Raw genomic sequence first — 16,697 nt, 5'->3', positions numbered from 1 at the left:
TCATTACATAGCTAGTTAGCAGAAAAGTAGATCAAAAAAGTATTTTGTATTATTTAGAAAATAGTAGAAATAAAGAAAAGCCCTTGAATGAAAGTCCAAACGTTTGACTGGTACTATATATAGAAATCAAAATGTATTGGTCACATACACATATTTAGGAGATGTTATTTTAGGTGCAGCAAAATGCTTGTGAATTAAAAAATTACACTTTGAGTAATTATATAATACATAGATCAATAATTAAATACATTCAAATAAATAGATACAATTAATACATTTTAGTCAGTATTTTTGTATTTCCTTGCTCATTTATTTAATTGTGGGGGTTTATTTGTTAATTTATATTTTTATGTGTTCATTCATTTATTTATTCATGCATTTCATTCTAATTACAGCTGGTTTGGTCCGCCATAGTAATGAGCCTTGCTGTTGGAAAACCACGTCACAACAGTGTCCGACTTCCGGCTGTCGCAGATGCACATCCTCCGATTTTACTCCTCCACTTTCATCTGCAGTCGGTTGCTTCAGCCTTACCACTCAAACAAGCCCTGTGAGGAAGCAGAGATACGTTTGAGGAGATGGAAAACTCCATGGAATAATATTAGTGCCCATTGTGTACGTTGCTCATGCGTCGGTAATGGGCCGCGCAGTGCATTTTAGGTGAATCTGGGACAAGGAGAGCGCTCCTTTTAAGGAGTGAATGGGAGTCAATTGGTCGCTAGCTCAAAAACCCAACATTAGCATGTATTTCATGAATAAGAAGTACATTACAAATATTTTGAGACGTGATATAATTAATTTGTCTGTAATATCGTATAGCTTTGTAATCGTGACATTATGTACTTTAGAGGAAAATAGGCAGGTTTGTCGACTCAGCCTAACAACTTCAACGCGATTAGTCGACAGTCTGCTGGATGGTGCCTTATACGTTGATATCTCTGTATTTATTTAACATCTTTGGTTAAAGAATTCTGTGCATCCCCGGCCTCATTCACATTGTAGCTATCGGTTTCTATTCGGAGGCATTTTGGGAGTTGAGAAATCACTTCCGGCAAGTAACTTGGATGGTAAAGGTTAAAGGTAGCCTTGCTCTGGTCTCAAAACATTCACATTGGTGGGATATATCCGAGCAAATTCTGCATTGATCTCGCCTGCTTCAAAGTGTTTAAAGAGGAGGAATTCAAGAAAAGCGATGAAACAGCAAGACGTTACTGCTCTCTCTTCCAAGTATTATCAAATCTTTGGTATGATACATAACTAGCTACTTACACGGTTTTGAACGTTTGCTTGCTAGATAACGTTAGCGAACCTCAGTTTATGCGTTAGCTCGGTGCCACCAAATATAGGACAAAGTTGCAAATCGAACCCAAAAGTTAGTACAGACAAATAATACGAACTAGTTTTCATGCGACTTGTTAGCTAGGTGCTGTGGAAGAATGGGGTTGAGTTAATAAACGAGTTATCAACCACGCTCAATTTATTTTTTCATGTGAGCACTGGAGATTGTTTCGGTATTTTAATGGGAGGCGGGCTGCGTTGGAGTGCATCTAGCGGGCGACACTTGCGAAGAAGGCGGAGGTGCCGGCGACCTGCTAGGCTTGGATGGAGTCGCTTGCCGGGTACGTCTACAAAGCGGCCGCTGAGGGCCGAGTCCTGACGCTGGCCGCCTTGCTGCTCAACCACTCCAAGCCAGAGACACGATATCTACTGAGTTATGTGACCCACCTCGCCGGCCAAAGGTCAACTCCTCTCATCATCGCAGCTCGAAACGGACATGACAAAGTTGTGAGGCTGCTGCTGGATCACTACAGGGTGGATACTGAACAAACTGGCACAGTCAGATTTGACGGGTTAGTATTCATGAATTTAATAATTCTGTCTGTTTACCACCATGGCAGCCTGGCAGCACACCAACTCCTTAAATTCAATTGTGTGTTGTGTCAATTGTGTGTATTTGCACTTTATTTATGTTGATATAATTGTGGGAAATTAAGGTCTTTAATACACTTCCATGTGCATTTGATGATTGATTAATTCTACCCATCTCCTCTCTCCTTCAGGTATGTCATTGATGGGGCCACTGCTCTGTGGTGTGCGGCTGGCGCAGGACACTTTGAGGTAGTCCGCCAGTTGGTGTGCCACCAGGCCAAAGTCAACCACACCACTGTCACCAACTCCACCCCCCTGAGGGCAGCCTGCTTTGACGGGTGTCTAGACATTGTGAAATACCTGGTGGACCACCAGGCCAAAATCGGCATCGCCAACAAGTATGACAACACCTGCCTGATGATTGCTGCCTACAAGGGCCATACGGACGTAGTGGGCTTCCTGCTGGAGCATGGAGCTGACCCTAACTCCAAGGCCCACTGTGGGGCCACCGCCCTGCACTTTGCTGCTGAGGCGGGCCACCTGGACATCGTTAAGGAGCTGGTGCGCTGCCAGGCTGCCATGGTGGTGAACGGCCACGGCATGACACCGATCAAGGTGGCGGCGGAGAGCTGCAAGGCGGAGGTGGTGGAGCTGCTGCTGTCTCATGCCAACTGTGGCCCGCACAGCCGCATCGAGGCCCTTGAGCTGCTGGGTGCCTCGTTCGCCAACGACCGGGAGAACTATGACATCCTCAAGACCTATCACTACCTGTACCTGGCCATGCTGGAGCGCCACCGCGATCCCGTCAGCCTCATCGCCAAGGAGCTGCTTCCGCCCATCGAGGCCTACAGCGGCCGGGGCGAGTGCCGCACCCTGCAGGAGCTGGAGGCAATCCGGGCAGACCGCAACGCGCTGCACATGGAAGGCCTGATGGTGCGTGAGCGTATTCTGGGATCGGATAACATTGACGTGTCGCACCCCATCATCTACCGGGGAGCTGTGTACGCCGACAATATGGAGTTCGGCCAGTGCATCAAGCTATGGCTGCACGCGCTGCACCTGCGTCAGAAGGGCAACCGCAACACGCACAAGGACCTGCTGCGGTTCGCCCAGGTCTTCTCCCAGATGGTGCACCTGAAGGAGCCGGTGGGGGCGGAGCCAGTGGAGCAGGTGTTACACTGCAGTGTGCTGGAGATCCAGAGGAACATCGCAAGGGTGGAGGCGGCGCCTGAGGCAGAGCTGCACACGGCCATGGACAACTACGAGTCTAATATGTTCACCTTCCTCTACCTGGTCTGTATCAGCACCAAGACTGTGTGCGGCGAGGAGGCACGTGCCCATGTCAACGAGCAGATATACAACCTGATCCAGCTGGACCCGCGTTCACGGGAGGGCTTGTCCCTGTTGCACCTGGCCATAAGCTCCAGCACGCCTGTGGACGACTTCCACACCAACGACGTGTGCAGCTTCCCCAATGCTCAGGTCACCAAGCTGCTGCTGGACTGCGGTGCGCAAGTGAACGCGGTGGACCACGAGGGCAACAGTCCTCTGCACATCATCGTCCAGTACAACCGGCCTATCAGTGACTTCCTGACACTGCACGCCATCATCATCAGCCTGGTGGAGGCTGGCGCCCACACTGACATGACCAACAAGCAGAAGAAGACGCCACTGGACAAGAGCACCACAGGTGTGTCGGAGATCCTGCTCAAGACCCAGATGAAAATGAGCCTCAAGTGCCTGGCGGCACGTGCCGTGCGCCAGCACCAAATTAACTTCCGCAACCAGATCCCTAAGACCCTGGAGGAGTTTGTGGAGTTCCACTGATCCACCTGGCCAAGGAGGCTTTTTAAACCATTAGAAAACTTGTGTTCTTGTGATTTTTTTTAATTTTTTTTATATATATATATTTTTTATTGTCTAATTTTCTATCAAATCAGTTTGCTGCTGAGGATGATTAGGAATAGTAGGATGCATTTTGTTTTTTAAAACAATGGTTCCTTTTTTCTGTTTTAAGTATGAATCACAAGTACCAGCAGCATCTCCCATATCTCTCCCACTGAAGTGTTACGGTCTGTGGCTGTCATTGTGACACAGTGGGTGTCACTAGCAGAATGAGGAAATTGTCAGCCTGCTTTGAGCTTTCACTTTCCCAAAGTGTTCCAAAGAGAATACCTGGCAAAGCCAAGCATCCACACAATGGTGACAACAGCAGCACCTTTTGGCTGCTTTTAGTGCATGGACCCAATTGTCCCAGACTCCCAGCTAGGTTCGCAACCATGAAAAGTAGCATTACTCTATTGATTCATTTTGCAGGTTGCCTGTTGAAGTGGTGTTGTATGTAGGTTTGCAGTGATTATTAAGGCCCGTTGTTTGAGCAAGTGAATGTGTGTCTGTGAGAGAAGAGATGAGAAGGTAGTAGTTGAATTTAGAACTTTGTACTTAAGAGTTTGTTTTTTCATAACCAATATAAAAAAAAAGGTTTATTTAAGAGGTGTGTGATTTTGTTTTGTACTTAAAAATATATGTATAATGAGCTTTCTTTTACATGAACACTGTCTGGTAAAGATGTGCCTTATTTTATATTTTGGAATAATTAGGCCTAGATATCCCTTGTAACCAAGTCACCAACACTTGGGTTGTTGGCCCTCCTGACTTGCTTGGCTTCTGTGTGTGGAGACTACACGGCTTTGGTTGAGCATTGCCACATAATGACCGTTTTTAAATGGATGCTGCTAGTATTGATGTTTGAGCATGTCTTCCATTCTCTGTCTTGTGTTTGTGTGTGGGTACACATGCTAAGCGAATGAGAGAGGGACTGTGGATTGTTTGTGGCGGTGTTGAATGTTGGCCTTTAGCCTAGGCTTTTCCACTCATACTTGCAACCTGTCGTTTGTCCTTAACAACTAACGATTCTAATGTCTGTAATTTTCTGTGTTCGAATCAGATGATCAGAGATTAAAGCTGAGAATGAAAGGTGATTTGATTCAAGATTTTCATCCAAGTAAATCGTTAACTGTGTGACCGTATGTTTTTATTTTGGGGGGCTTGAGTGGAGATTGTATGTATTTTGTGTTTGAGGTGAGTAGTGGACTGAGATGCAAATTAGCCTAAAGACAGTTTAACTCCGTGTTTCTTCATCAGTTTACGTTTGTCAGAAATACCAATACCAAATGTTTTAACATTGGTCCAAAAAATGTCATGTGTAAATGTAACATTTTCTGACATCCAAGAGGGTAGTGTCAAATTTGGTCCAATGTCACATGCAATGACCCACATGTCACGCATACAGATGGCTTCTGGATTGAGTCAGAGCAACAGTGGGCTTAAATCTTAACTGATAATTCCACACAAACACACACAGCTTTCATTTCATATGGAATCTGGCCAATTCACCCTGTTGCTATACAGATATTGCTCAATTGTTAGGATTTTTCAATTTCATGTGATATGATGGAATGTGTGATAACACTGGTAGATCTTTTCTGATGGATATTGTAGTCAAGGTGCCCTATTTTGGAGTATTTTATTTTGAAATGTATTTTTTACCTCCCTTTTTCTTCCCAATTTCGTGATATCAAATTATGATCTTGTCTCATTGCTGCAACTCCCCAATGGGCTTGGGAGAGGTGAAGGTCGAGTCATGCCTCCTCTGAAACATGACCCGCCTAACCGCACTTCTTAACACCTGCCAGCTTAACCCGTAAGCCAGCTGCACCAATGTGTTGGAGGAAACAACACCATCTTACTGACAAATGAATTCATCCTGCAGGCACCTGGCCTGCCACATGGAGTTGCTAGAGTGCGATGAGCCAAGTAAAGCCCCTCTGGCCAAACCCTCCCCTAACCCGGACAACGCTGAGCCAATTGTGCCCTATGGGACAAAACTGTCGTAACATTCAATTATCAATTAATTTCTGTCATAGCATTCAATTATCGATTAATTTAATTATTGCACCATGCAATCAATGATCAGTTCTTAAGATGTATTTTCCTTATCCATACTGTCTGCACCATGATCTATTTAGCCTGTGCACATATAACAGACAGTTGTTGTTGGTGGGAGCAGATCCCTGGAGGAGCGTGTATTGATCCTGCTGTAGAATTCATTGCGGCCAGCAGTTCTAACAAATGAGTCACTCAGAAAAACAAATCATGACTCGAGTCAGTAGAAATGGTTGTTTCAGTGGAAGGGCTCAGCACAGCAAGACTGGTGTGCTTTTTGGCCAATGGCAAAGTGGGATAAGGGCACCGAGCTGGCACCCACATTCTCATGTCTGTGGTGTGCTGATGGTCCCTGAGAGATGGGGCTGAAGCAGGTCCACACTCGCCATGGTTACCGCTCTTCTGGGGTCTTCCCGATAGCTACTTGCTCCTCCTCATCCTCCTGCCTGTTGAAGAAGCCCAGCTGGGAAGGCAGAGAGAGGGGAAAGGGTTAAAGCAAAGAAAATCACTCAATCTCAGATTGATTGTCTGCGGGGCCAAGTTAACCTCCGCTTTCATGTAAAAAAAAAAGTTATGACCATCATGTTGTTAGGAAAAGAGTACTGTAATGATCTTTTGTGCATGTATTAAACTGAAAGTTTGACAAATTCCAATCCTTTTCAATTTATATATATTTATATATTTTTAAGAATCAATATGACAAAAATCTGTCGCAGTGACAGAGAACTTGAGCCCCTGGAAACCAAAACATTTAACCAGGCGTCTCCAGGCAGCAACATTCTGGTAACTTCTAGATTAAAAAATATGTATTTCTGCAAGGCAAGGCAAAACAGTTTAGGAAATGCCTGAGAGCATTTCACTATCTTTCAATTATATCAGTGTTAAACCATTTCATAACAGCAGTGAAAGTGTAGAGCGCAGGTAATCAACTTTATAGATGTATTCATAACCCTTATTCCACATTTTGTTGTTACAGCCTGATATCAAAATTGATTTAATGTTGTTTTTTCTCACCCTTCTACACACACAATACCCGATAATGGCTTGTTTTTTTTTGAATGTCCTTTTAAAATGTAGACAGATTACATTAATACAATTACTTTAATAAAAGTCAGTGTCTCCTGACCTCTCGTCTCAACATCTAAAATCACTACTTGATAGGAAGAGTTTATCAGTTTATGCTGAGGGTGATAGACAGGCTTTAAGAGATGTACAACGTGAGATAAAAATACAGATACTGGTGGACAAGGAGGCATACAAGCAAAGGGTGGAGAGGACCCTCTCCTCAGGAAACGCAAGGGTGGCCTGGCAAGGGATTAAATCCATGGCTATAGTGCCCCCCACATAGGCAGGGGAAAAACCAGTGCTGACCTTGGGGGATATGAGGGCCAGCACATGGCTAATGAACTGAATGAATGTTTTCTTCTCAAGATTTGAATCAGACAACTTTGTGTTGGAGGTAAAACAAATGGACGCATCCTTACAAATGTTTGAGAGAGTTGTTGTTAAACAATCTGATGTTTTAAAGTTGTTCAGGGGATATAACGCATACAAAAGCCCAGGCAAAATAAGTGGACATCTGTTAAAGCACTGTGCTGAACAAATTGGCTGGTGTTTTTATAGACATTTTCAAATCCTCCTTCGACCAGCAACACGTGCCAGTATTGTGGAAAAAATAAATAATTATACCAATTCCTAAAGCATCCAATCCCTCTGTGCTGAATGACTACCGCCCTGTCGCCTTGACATTCTTAGTAATGTAATGCCTTGAGAAAATTGTGAAAAGTCATATTCTCAGTGTCACCCAGAAGCTTTTCGACCCATTTCAGTTTGCCTATCAGCCTAGCAGAGGAGTTGATGATGCCATTCTTAACCTCCTTAACATGGTCTATAGACATCTAGAGGGTGCTAAATCCCATGTCAGGGTTCTGTTTGTTGACTTTCCTTCTGCCTTCAACACAATCCATCCAGCCTTACATTCTGGCACAGAGACTCATATGGGACTTCTCGTTGGATGAGGGGCTGGTTTTGAGGCTGTTGAACTTCCTGAGCCAACGCACACAGCGAGTCAAAATAGGTCCCCATGTATCTGATATACGCAAAACCAACACAGGCTTTTGTTTATTTTTTGATTCAACATGTTTTTTTTAAATCACGTGTTTGAAAGGGGAAAATGACCAGTTCCCTGAGGTCCTGGTCTTTGGGTACTTATACAGTGATACTATGTTCAGTCTGCTTATAGAACGGAAAATATATGTTAATAAGGGATGACAGTTACCTCAAATGGATTGTGATTTATGTATTGCTGATTTCATTTAGTGTTTTTGTTTTGATACAAATGTCACTAGATTGGGATCCTGGAGTGAGAATTCTAGTTAGTGGGCTAACTTCATGATCTGGTAACTCTTCTGTTAAGGGTTGCGTCAATCGAATCTGGTATCAGGATAAATATGACATTGAGTCACCGATTGTATACTATGTACTTTTTATTAGATAAGCAATAAGTGGTAAATGCAATTTTCGTATATACTGGTTCGCAGTAACACCACGCAGGGTAGAACAGAGAACTGACTTGTTCCTGACAAAGTTATTATAATATACTCTGACAGAAGTAGTTCCTGCTTCCGAGCTGGCCTGTCAGAGTAGACTGGGCATGGTATAAACTCACCCAGCCTATCGTTGATTGTTGGCGCACGAGCTGGTCCCAGCCCCCTAGGCGCTTCAGCGGTCAGTCGTTGTAGTTGTGTAGAATATACAGTTATCACACACCTGGCTCCTGTTATCTAACAAAATACAGTTTGTTCCCTACCCTACATTCTGAATGTGCCACCAACAATTCATGAAGCCACAGCCTTTCCGCTAGTTGCTTTTAACATACACAGACACCCTCATGATAGGCCAAGCATATTTTCAATCCTCACACTTCCGAGAGGTTGCCAGTAGAAAAAGGGAGTATGGACTAATTTAGAAAATGGTTTTTAGCAGTAACATTATGTTATGCTTTTTGACATTTGTCTTAGAGATGTTATTAAGAAAAGGTTAATGTAATACTTCGTCATATAGTCAATGTTTGTATGAATTTCCTGAAACAGAAATGAAATTAACTTAACTGTTGTTTTGATCTGTGCTTTGTTGAGATTATCATGGAAGGTGACGTCAGATAATGTCTTAATGCATGGTAGGAATAATTTGATCATAGACAGTGTGTGTAAACCTCAAACCCCTCCCTAAGCGTCTGAATAAAGAGCGACAAAGGTGTGCAATACGACAGTGACTTTTAGCACTTCTGAGTCTACACACTGCCAACACTTTGGACTAAGTATGCATTGAGATACTGACATTTCATTGCCAGGCCACTTCTGACAGAAAAACAGGGACAAGGGGGTGCTGTAATGAGAATAGTTATTACTGGTACTTAAAGGTTTCGTTTATAAATGTAAATTTTAATAGGGATGCTAAGTTGATAAGTTTCAATTTGAGTTAAAGTAAGCACTAAGGACTGTTATTCTGAATTTGGGTTGGATAATTTATAAAATGTTTTAGTTATGATTTGGATATAGCAAGAGAGAGTTGTTTTTGAACAGGTGAGGGTTGGGGGCATTGTTTAAATGTATTAGGCCTAGGGAAGCTCTGGAGACCTTGTCTCTAAATATCCTTTGACAGGGAGGTTGTTAGAACTTACAGCATGATACTTTGGGTTAACTTCAAGGTTTTTGTTTTTGGTGTGTTTTTTGTTTCTTTATTATGTCATTAGAATTTTAATGTTAAATTGTATTGATAAATAGAGATGATATTATATAATTCATTTCATATAAGGTTTATAGTCTGTGTTTTGCAATAACACCCAATGATGGAGATGAAGGAGATGGCATGGAGACCAGCATAACATGGGCATAGAATGTAACGGATGGACATTTTTTCATCCCAGTTTTACTTACATTAAGAGTAGTGGGAAGTTATTAAACATGTATTTCTTTAAAAATGTATTTTCTCTTTTCTTGTTAAATCAATATGTTTTTAGGTTTTGCGGAACATAAGAGTGATTTTTGTTCCCAAGGAGGGATTGATGTATATTGACTAAATTGATTTGAGAATGTTTTAGTATGTTTATAACTGTGGAAGTACATTAGGAGTAGTGACTAGTGTGTTATGGGTTAGATAGAATGTGACTGTATTGGTGATCTGGGGTGGCTCATAAATTAAGGTTGTGGTAGTAGAGGGGTGTTATTTCCAGAGACTATGTATATTGTTACAGGAGACAGCTTATAGGAGAGGGAGGACAGCTGGCTGTGTAAAATATAGGGACAATTATAAGTAAATTGAACATTACACATACCCAGATTATGGTGAGAGTAAAAGAGATAGTGGTGGTATTTTAGACATTGTGGTAAACGTTTAAGAGACTTGTGACTTAGAGTTTTGTTAGGTTGGATATTCTTCCAACTCATTGGTATTTTTCGTAATTTTTAACAGCTGGAAGACAGATTACATGCAGTAGTTATACTTATGACAGTTGCTGTAGGGACCGTAATTAAAGAAGGCTATAGTTATGTGCAAATGTATCTGTAGCAGGAGGTGAGGTGTTTGAGACAGAATGTTTACATAAGGCTGTTTTTTAAAATATTAACGAATAAGTGATCTTGCCATAAGAAGAGAGTTTATGTTGTTAGGAAATGACCCATGTGTTGCAGTGTGTATGTCCTCAGGTGAAAGCAGCACATAAGGAGCCAGAGATAACTAAGGGCATGGGCTGAATTCTGGAGATTGAGTGTACATCAAGATACACCAGGAGGGGGTGTTGGGACAGAGTTGGTCTGGTCCACTCACAGTACTCCATACAGCACCTGCAGCGGTAAAGATTGGCATCTCTCTTTTCAGTGGGTGCATAGTTCTCACGTGAAATAAGGTCCAGCTGCATAATGGGTGAGCTTGAAGACATGACAGAGGAAGCGGAGCCAAAGAGAGAGACTAGATTCCACTGTAAGACATGCAGATGGGTTGGGTCTGGGAGCTACTTTAACATCATAGTTGGGATAGCTGCTTTATTGGTTAATGCATCATATGAAAGAGGATAAATGTTTGGGTAATTGTACTCTAAACAACATGTTGAAGGCATTGATGTGAAAGCATATACAGTGCTGAGTTACCTCAAGAGGATGTAATGATAATTAGGGATATGCACTTGCATATTATGTGACATGCCTATCAGTTGAAATGGGGGAGATGGGGAACAAATTGAAAATGACATGACTTGGGAACACCTCTCGGAACCTGGGGCCGAAAGGGGAAGACTGGGCAAAAGCAAGAGGAAGCTTCTTTAGGGCTTTTATTTTTGTGGAGTCCAGCAGAAAAGTATCCTGGAGGCATAGAGTCAGGTGAAGATAGAGTGGGAATTGTCATGGTCTCAGACTTTGGTATTCATGCATATATACTTATGCATAACTTACATTGCTAATACTGTTGTTTTGTGTTAGTCTTATGCTATCACTCTCTTAGGAGCCAGAAGGAGAAAGTGGAGAAACTAAAAGCAGCTCAGCTGAAAGGAAGGAAGTCAACAGCTTCAGCTGGAATGTCATTTTGTTGTGTGATCAGAGATGGAAATAAGATGGTGTATTGTGTAATCATAGAACAGAGGCCATAAGTCTCTGTTTGAAAACCTCACAGAAAGAAGGAAAAAACCTGAACCAGGACCAGAGGTTCCACGTCCGGTTATCCCAGGGGACCAGGAATACATCTGAGTGTTCCACCAACAGTCATCCGTCGGGGAGAAGAAGGCGACCACGAGCCACGAGGACGCAGAATTTTCAGCTTAGTGAGAGGCGGTCCTTGTTGACGAGCTAATGAAAACAGCAGGTAGCCCCAGAGTCTATGAAAGCCGGAATGTCCAACTGCCCATTGTCCCACCGCAGGTTGGCTGGAAGCATGGTGAATACCGTGTCGGCCGCGGGAGACTGTATCTGACTCGCCAATATTCTCCCGTTTACTGCGAAGTCATCCCGTTTCCCGTCAGCTCGGGACAGGAGGCACGGAAATGTCCAGACTGTCCACAGTAAAGACAACGTTGCTCGTTAATCCTGCGCCTTCTCTCCAGAGTGGAAAGCCTGGTGCTTCCCAATTGCATCGGCTCCTCTGTAGGATATGAAGGGGAACCAGAGCTGAATTGAGAATTCTGACGGGGTACAGAACAAGCAGGCGCAGCATAGGGCAGTGGGACACCCGAATAATCGACTCCCTCAGTGGCACCCAAAACACTGGAGACCACTCGGAATCCCACCGTCCTCTCATGACGACGTTCCCGGAGCCAGTTGTGAATCCAGGTGGCCAGAACGATGAGCTCATCCAGAGTGTCAGGGTTGTCCCGGGAAGCCAGTTCATCCTTGAGAACCTCGCTGAGTCCGTTCAGCAGAAAGGCTGAGTGAAGTGCCTCAACCGCTCTCAGCGGCGAGCATCCGAAAGTCATTGACGTAATCCGTTCTGCCATGCCGGAGTGCAATGAGTCTTTGATCAGCGTTCCTGCCACTGATGTGGTGATCAACAACCCTCCTCATCTCCTGTGTGAAGCTTTGCCAATTAAAACAAATGTCTGATTGCTGCTCCCATATGGCCGTGGCCCATGCCAGAGCCTGTCCTGAGAGCAAGGAGAGGTATGCCACTCTGGAATGCTCGGTGAGAATTGTCCATTGGTGTATGGTGGAGGTTCTGTAAACCACTCCACTTTTTCTTTACCTGTTTTTTCATCATCCTTTTTCAATGTTTCTCTTGCTGTTTTCATGCTCTTCAGCAATCCTTCTCCTTCTGCTTGAAACATTTTCAGCACTTCGTTCTCTCTTTCTCTTTTATTTCTCCTTTTCTTCCCCGTGTCGTTTGTTTTGTGTTTTTTTAATCAGGGTTTCCATTTCCTCACACACTGAGATGTCCAACGTTCCCTCCGCTGGCCATTTGGTGCTCATTTTCTTTATGCGTTCCTCCCATTTCTTAGACATTTTTGTTATTTCTTCATTGCATAGGTGATGCCTAGCCCCCAGAATTCCTATCGGCGTTTTACTCATTTTTGCCGTCTGTTATTCTGTTATTTTATTTATCATTTTTTACCTGTCTTATTGCTACTGATATCCTTGCTTCCACTTTTTCATGTATTGTCTAGTTATTCTTTTTTAGCTTCCTACAACATCTACATTATTTTTATTGTCTTAGTTTTTAATTGTGCCATTCACCTAATTAAAACCACTCTCTTTCTCTTTTGCCAAGTATCTCCCTGTTAGTCCAGGACTATATATTCCTAATGGTCCGTTAAGCCATGGATAGCTCAACCACACCCTGTTTCCTACCACTGATATCCACGTTACTTTAACATCTCTAACAAATGTGCTTGGTTGATGTATTATTACTCCTGTCTCCACGTGTCTATAATCATTCTCTCTTCGTATGTATAGTTCTACTTAAATTGTTATTATAACTATGTTTCCCTCTACTGTATATTCTTCTACCTTACAGCTGTGTATAAAGGTCTAATATATCTTACTGCCTATGTATAAAGGTTTTATATATCTTACCGGCAATCGCTGATATTTTCTATGCACATGCTCATGTGACATACTCGTTCTTTCAAACTTCTAGTATTATGCGCTTCTACTAATCATTCATATATCATTTACACTGCCCTCTCCTAGTGCGGGATCAGATGTGTCTTTCCTACCAGGCCACAATTAAGTGACGTCCTAGGAAAGGTGTGCAATCTCCTCCCCACCTAAGGAAAGGCAACTTCCACACTCACTTTCACACTTTTACGAACGTTTTTTCCTAAAACGACCTGTAAATTCAGCCCTTCAGCCCCTCACTCACCCAAGCAGACCTTCGCTAAATCGAGTCGAAGCGGTATTGTGAGATCTAGGGGTAGACTACTGCAATGCTCTACTTTCCGGCTACCCGGATAAAGCACTAAATAAACTTCAGTTAGTGCTAAATACGGCTGCTAGAATCTTGCCTAGAACCAAAAAAATTGATCATATTACTCCAGTGCTAACCTCCCTACACTGGCTTCCTGGCAGTGTCATAATACAATAAGGGGATCTGCTGTACCTATGTTATGTCGGAAAAAGTAAGTTATAACTAGGACAGAATCATTTATAAACAAGTTATCATCCAGTTGGCTTTGATAAAATTTTCAATATCCTCGCCCACGTGGAAATTCTGTAAGAGTAATGTATATACCAATTATCAAATCAAATCAAATCAAATCAAATTTTATTTGTCACATACACATGGTTAGCAGATGTTAATGCGAGTGTAGCGAAATGCTTGTGCTTCTAGTTCCGACAATGCAGTAATAACAAGTAATCTAACTAACAATTCCAAAACTACTGTCTTGTACACAGTGTAAGGGGATAAAGAATATGTACATAAGGATATATGAATGAGTGATGGTACAGAGCAGCATAGGCAAGATACAGTAGATGGTATCGGGTACAGTATGTACAAATGAGATGAGTATGTAAACAAAGTGGCATAGTATAGTATAAAGTGGCTAGTGATACATGTATTACATAAGGATACCGTCGATGATATAGAGTACAGTATATACGTATGCGTATGAGATGAATAATGTAGGGTAAGTAACATTTATATAAGGTAGCATTGTTTAAAGTGGCTAGTGATATATTTACATCATTTCCCATCAATTCCCATTATTAAAGTGGCTGGAGTTGAGTCAGTGTCAGTGTGTTGGCAGCAGCCACTCAGTGTTAGTGGTGGCTGTTTAACAGTCTGATGGCCTTGAGATAGAAGCTGTTTTTCAGTCTCTCGGTCCCAGCTTTGATGCACCTGTACTGACCTCGCCTTCTGGATGATAGCGGGGTGAACAGGCAGTGGCTCGGGTGGTTGATGTCCTTGATGATCTTTATGGCCTTCCTGTGACATCGGGTGGTGTAGGTGTCCTGGAGGGCAGGTAGTTTGCCCCCGGTGATGCGTTGTGCAGACCTCACTACCCTCTGGAGAGCCTTACGGTTGAGGGCGGTGCAGTTGCCATACCAGGCGGTGATACAGCCCGCCAGGATGCTCTCGATTGTGCATCTGTAGAAGTTTGTGAGTGCTTTTGGTGACAAGCCAAATTTCTTCAGCCTCCTGAGGTTGAAGAGGCGCTGCTGCGCCTTCTTCACGATGCTGTCTGTGTGAGTGGACCAATTCAGTTTGTCTGTGATGTGTATGCCGAGGAACTTAAAACTTGCTACCCTCTCCACTACTGTTCCATCGATGTGGATAGGGGGGTGTTCCCTCTGCTGTTTCCTGAAGTCCACAATCATCTCCTTAGTTTTGTTGACGTTGAGTGTGAGGTTGTTTTGTTTTCCAATTATGTGATGATCCGACCGCATTCTGTCCCGTATCAACACTTTTTGTGCCAGAGAGAATGACATAAGAAAGTAATCAAGATGACTAGGTTGATTAAGCCTCTGACATGTATATCTAGGTGAGGGTATTTAAGCCTCCATATATCCACTAATTCCAATATATCCATGACATTCATGATTTCCTTAAGTGCCTGAAGGTGATAGTTTGTAGTGTGATTTCCTTTACTGTCCATAGAGGTATTTAAAACTGTATTAAAATCCCCCACCATAATAATAGTCTAGTGTTGCTTGTAGTGTTGCTAAATTCGTATATATATTTTCAAAGCTTGGATCATCATTATTTGGACCATATAGCCATATCTGTTTATTGCCCAATAACATACAGTGCCTTGCGAAAGTATTCGGCCCCCTTGAACTTTGCGACCTTTTGCCACATTTCAGGCTTCAAACATAAAGATATAAAACTGTATTTTTTTGTTAAGAATCAACAACAAGTGGGACACAATCATGAAGTGGAACGACATTTATTGGATATTTCAAACTTTTTTAACATATCAAAAACTGAAAAATTGGGTGTGCAAAATTATTCAGCCCCTTTACTTTCAGTGCAGCAAACTCTCTCCAGAAGTTCAGTGAGGATCTCTGAATGATCCAATGTTGACCTAAATGACTAATGATGATAAATACAATCCACCTGTGTGTAATCAAGTCTCCGTATAAATGCACCTGCACTGTGATAGTCTCAGAGGTCCGTCAAAAGCGCAGAGAGCATCATGAAGAACAAGGAACACACCAGGCAGGTCCGAGATACTGTTGTGAAGAAGTTTAAAGCCGGATTTGGATACAAAAAGATTTCCCAAGTTGTAAACATCCCAAGGAGCACTGTGCAAGCGATAATATTGAAATGGAAGGAGTATCAGACGACTGCAAATCTACCAAGACCTGGCCGTCCCTCTAAACTTTCAGCTCATACAAGGAGAAGACTGATCAGAGATGCAGCCAAGAGGCCCATGATCACTCTGGATGAACTGCAGAGATCTACAGCTGAGGTGGGAGACTCTGTCCATAGGACAACAATCAGTCGTATATTGCACAAATCTGGCCTTTATGGAAGAGTGGCAAGAAGAAAGCCATTTCTTAAAGATATCCATAAAAAGTGTAGTTTAAAGTTTGCCACAAGCCACCTGGGAGACACACCAAACATGTGGAAGAAGGTGCTCTGGTCAGATGAAACCAAAATTGAACTTTTTGGCAACAATGCAAAACATTATGTTTGGCGTAAAAGCAACACAGCTCATCACACTGAACACACCATCCCCACTGTCAAACATGGTGGTGGCAGCATCATGGTTTGGGACTGCTTTTCTTCAGCAGGGACAGGGAAGATGGTTAAAATTGATGGGAAGATGGATGGAGCCAAATACAGGACCATTCTGGAAGAAAACCTGATGGAGTCTGCAAAAGACCTGAGACTGGGACGGAGATTTGTCTTCCAACAAGACAATGATCCAAAACATAAAGCAAAATCTACAATGGAAT

The 16,697-nt window shown here is 42.8% G+C and overlaps 1 protein-coding gene across 1 annotated transcript; it reads left to right on the top strand.

Moving 5' to 3' along the window:
• Window positions 1–1,044: 1,044 nt before the first annotated feature.
• LOC139416571 (protein fem-1 homolog B-like) lies at window positions 1,045–6,467 on the top strand. Its single transcript, XM_071165386.1, has 2 exons — window positions 1,045–1,850; window positions 2,061–6,467. Exons 1-2 carry the CDS (start codon window positions 1,603–1,605, stop codon window positions 3,694–3,696), a joined length of 1,884 nt encoding a protein of 627 aa, XP_071021487.1. The 5' UTR covers window positions 1,045–1,602; the 3' UTR covers window positions 3,697–6,467.
• Window positions 6,468–16,697: the final 10,230 nt, after the last annotated feature.

This window comes from Oncorhynchus clarkii, chromosome 1 (assembly GCF_045791955.1).
Source record: "Oncorhynchus clarkii lewisi isolate Uvic-CL-2024 chromosome 1, UVic_Ocla_1.0, whole genome shotgun sequence".
Classification (NCBI taxonomy): domain Eukaryota; kingdom Metazoa; phylum Chordata; class Actinopteri; order Salmoniformes; family Salmonidae; genus Oncorhynchus; species Oncorhynchus clarkii.
The sequence above is the reverse complement of the archived record's forward strand: the minus strand, read 5'-3'. Positions and strand labels throughout refer to the sequence as shown.

Coding starts and splice junctions, on each gene's coding strand:
- LOC139416571 (XM_071165386.1), top strand. CDS start 1,603: ATGGAGTCGCTTGCCGGGTACGTCTACAAAGCGGCCGCTGAGGGCCGA. Junction 1,851..2,060: donor GGCACAGTCAGATTTGACGG/GTTAGTATTCAT, acceptor TCTCTCCTTCAG/GTATGTCATTGATGGGGCCA.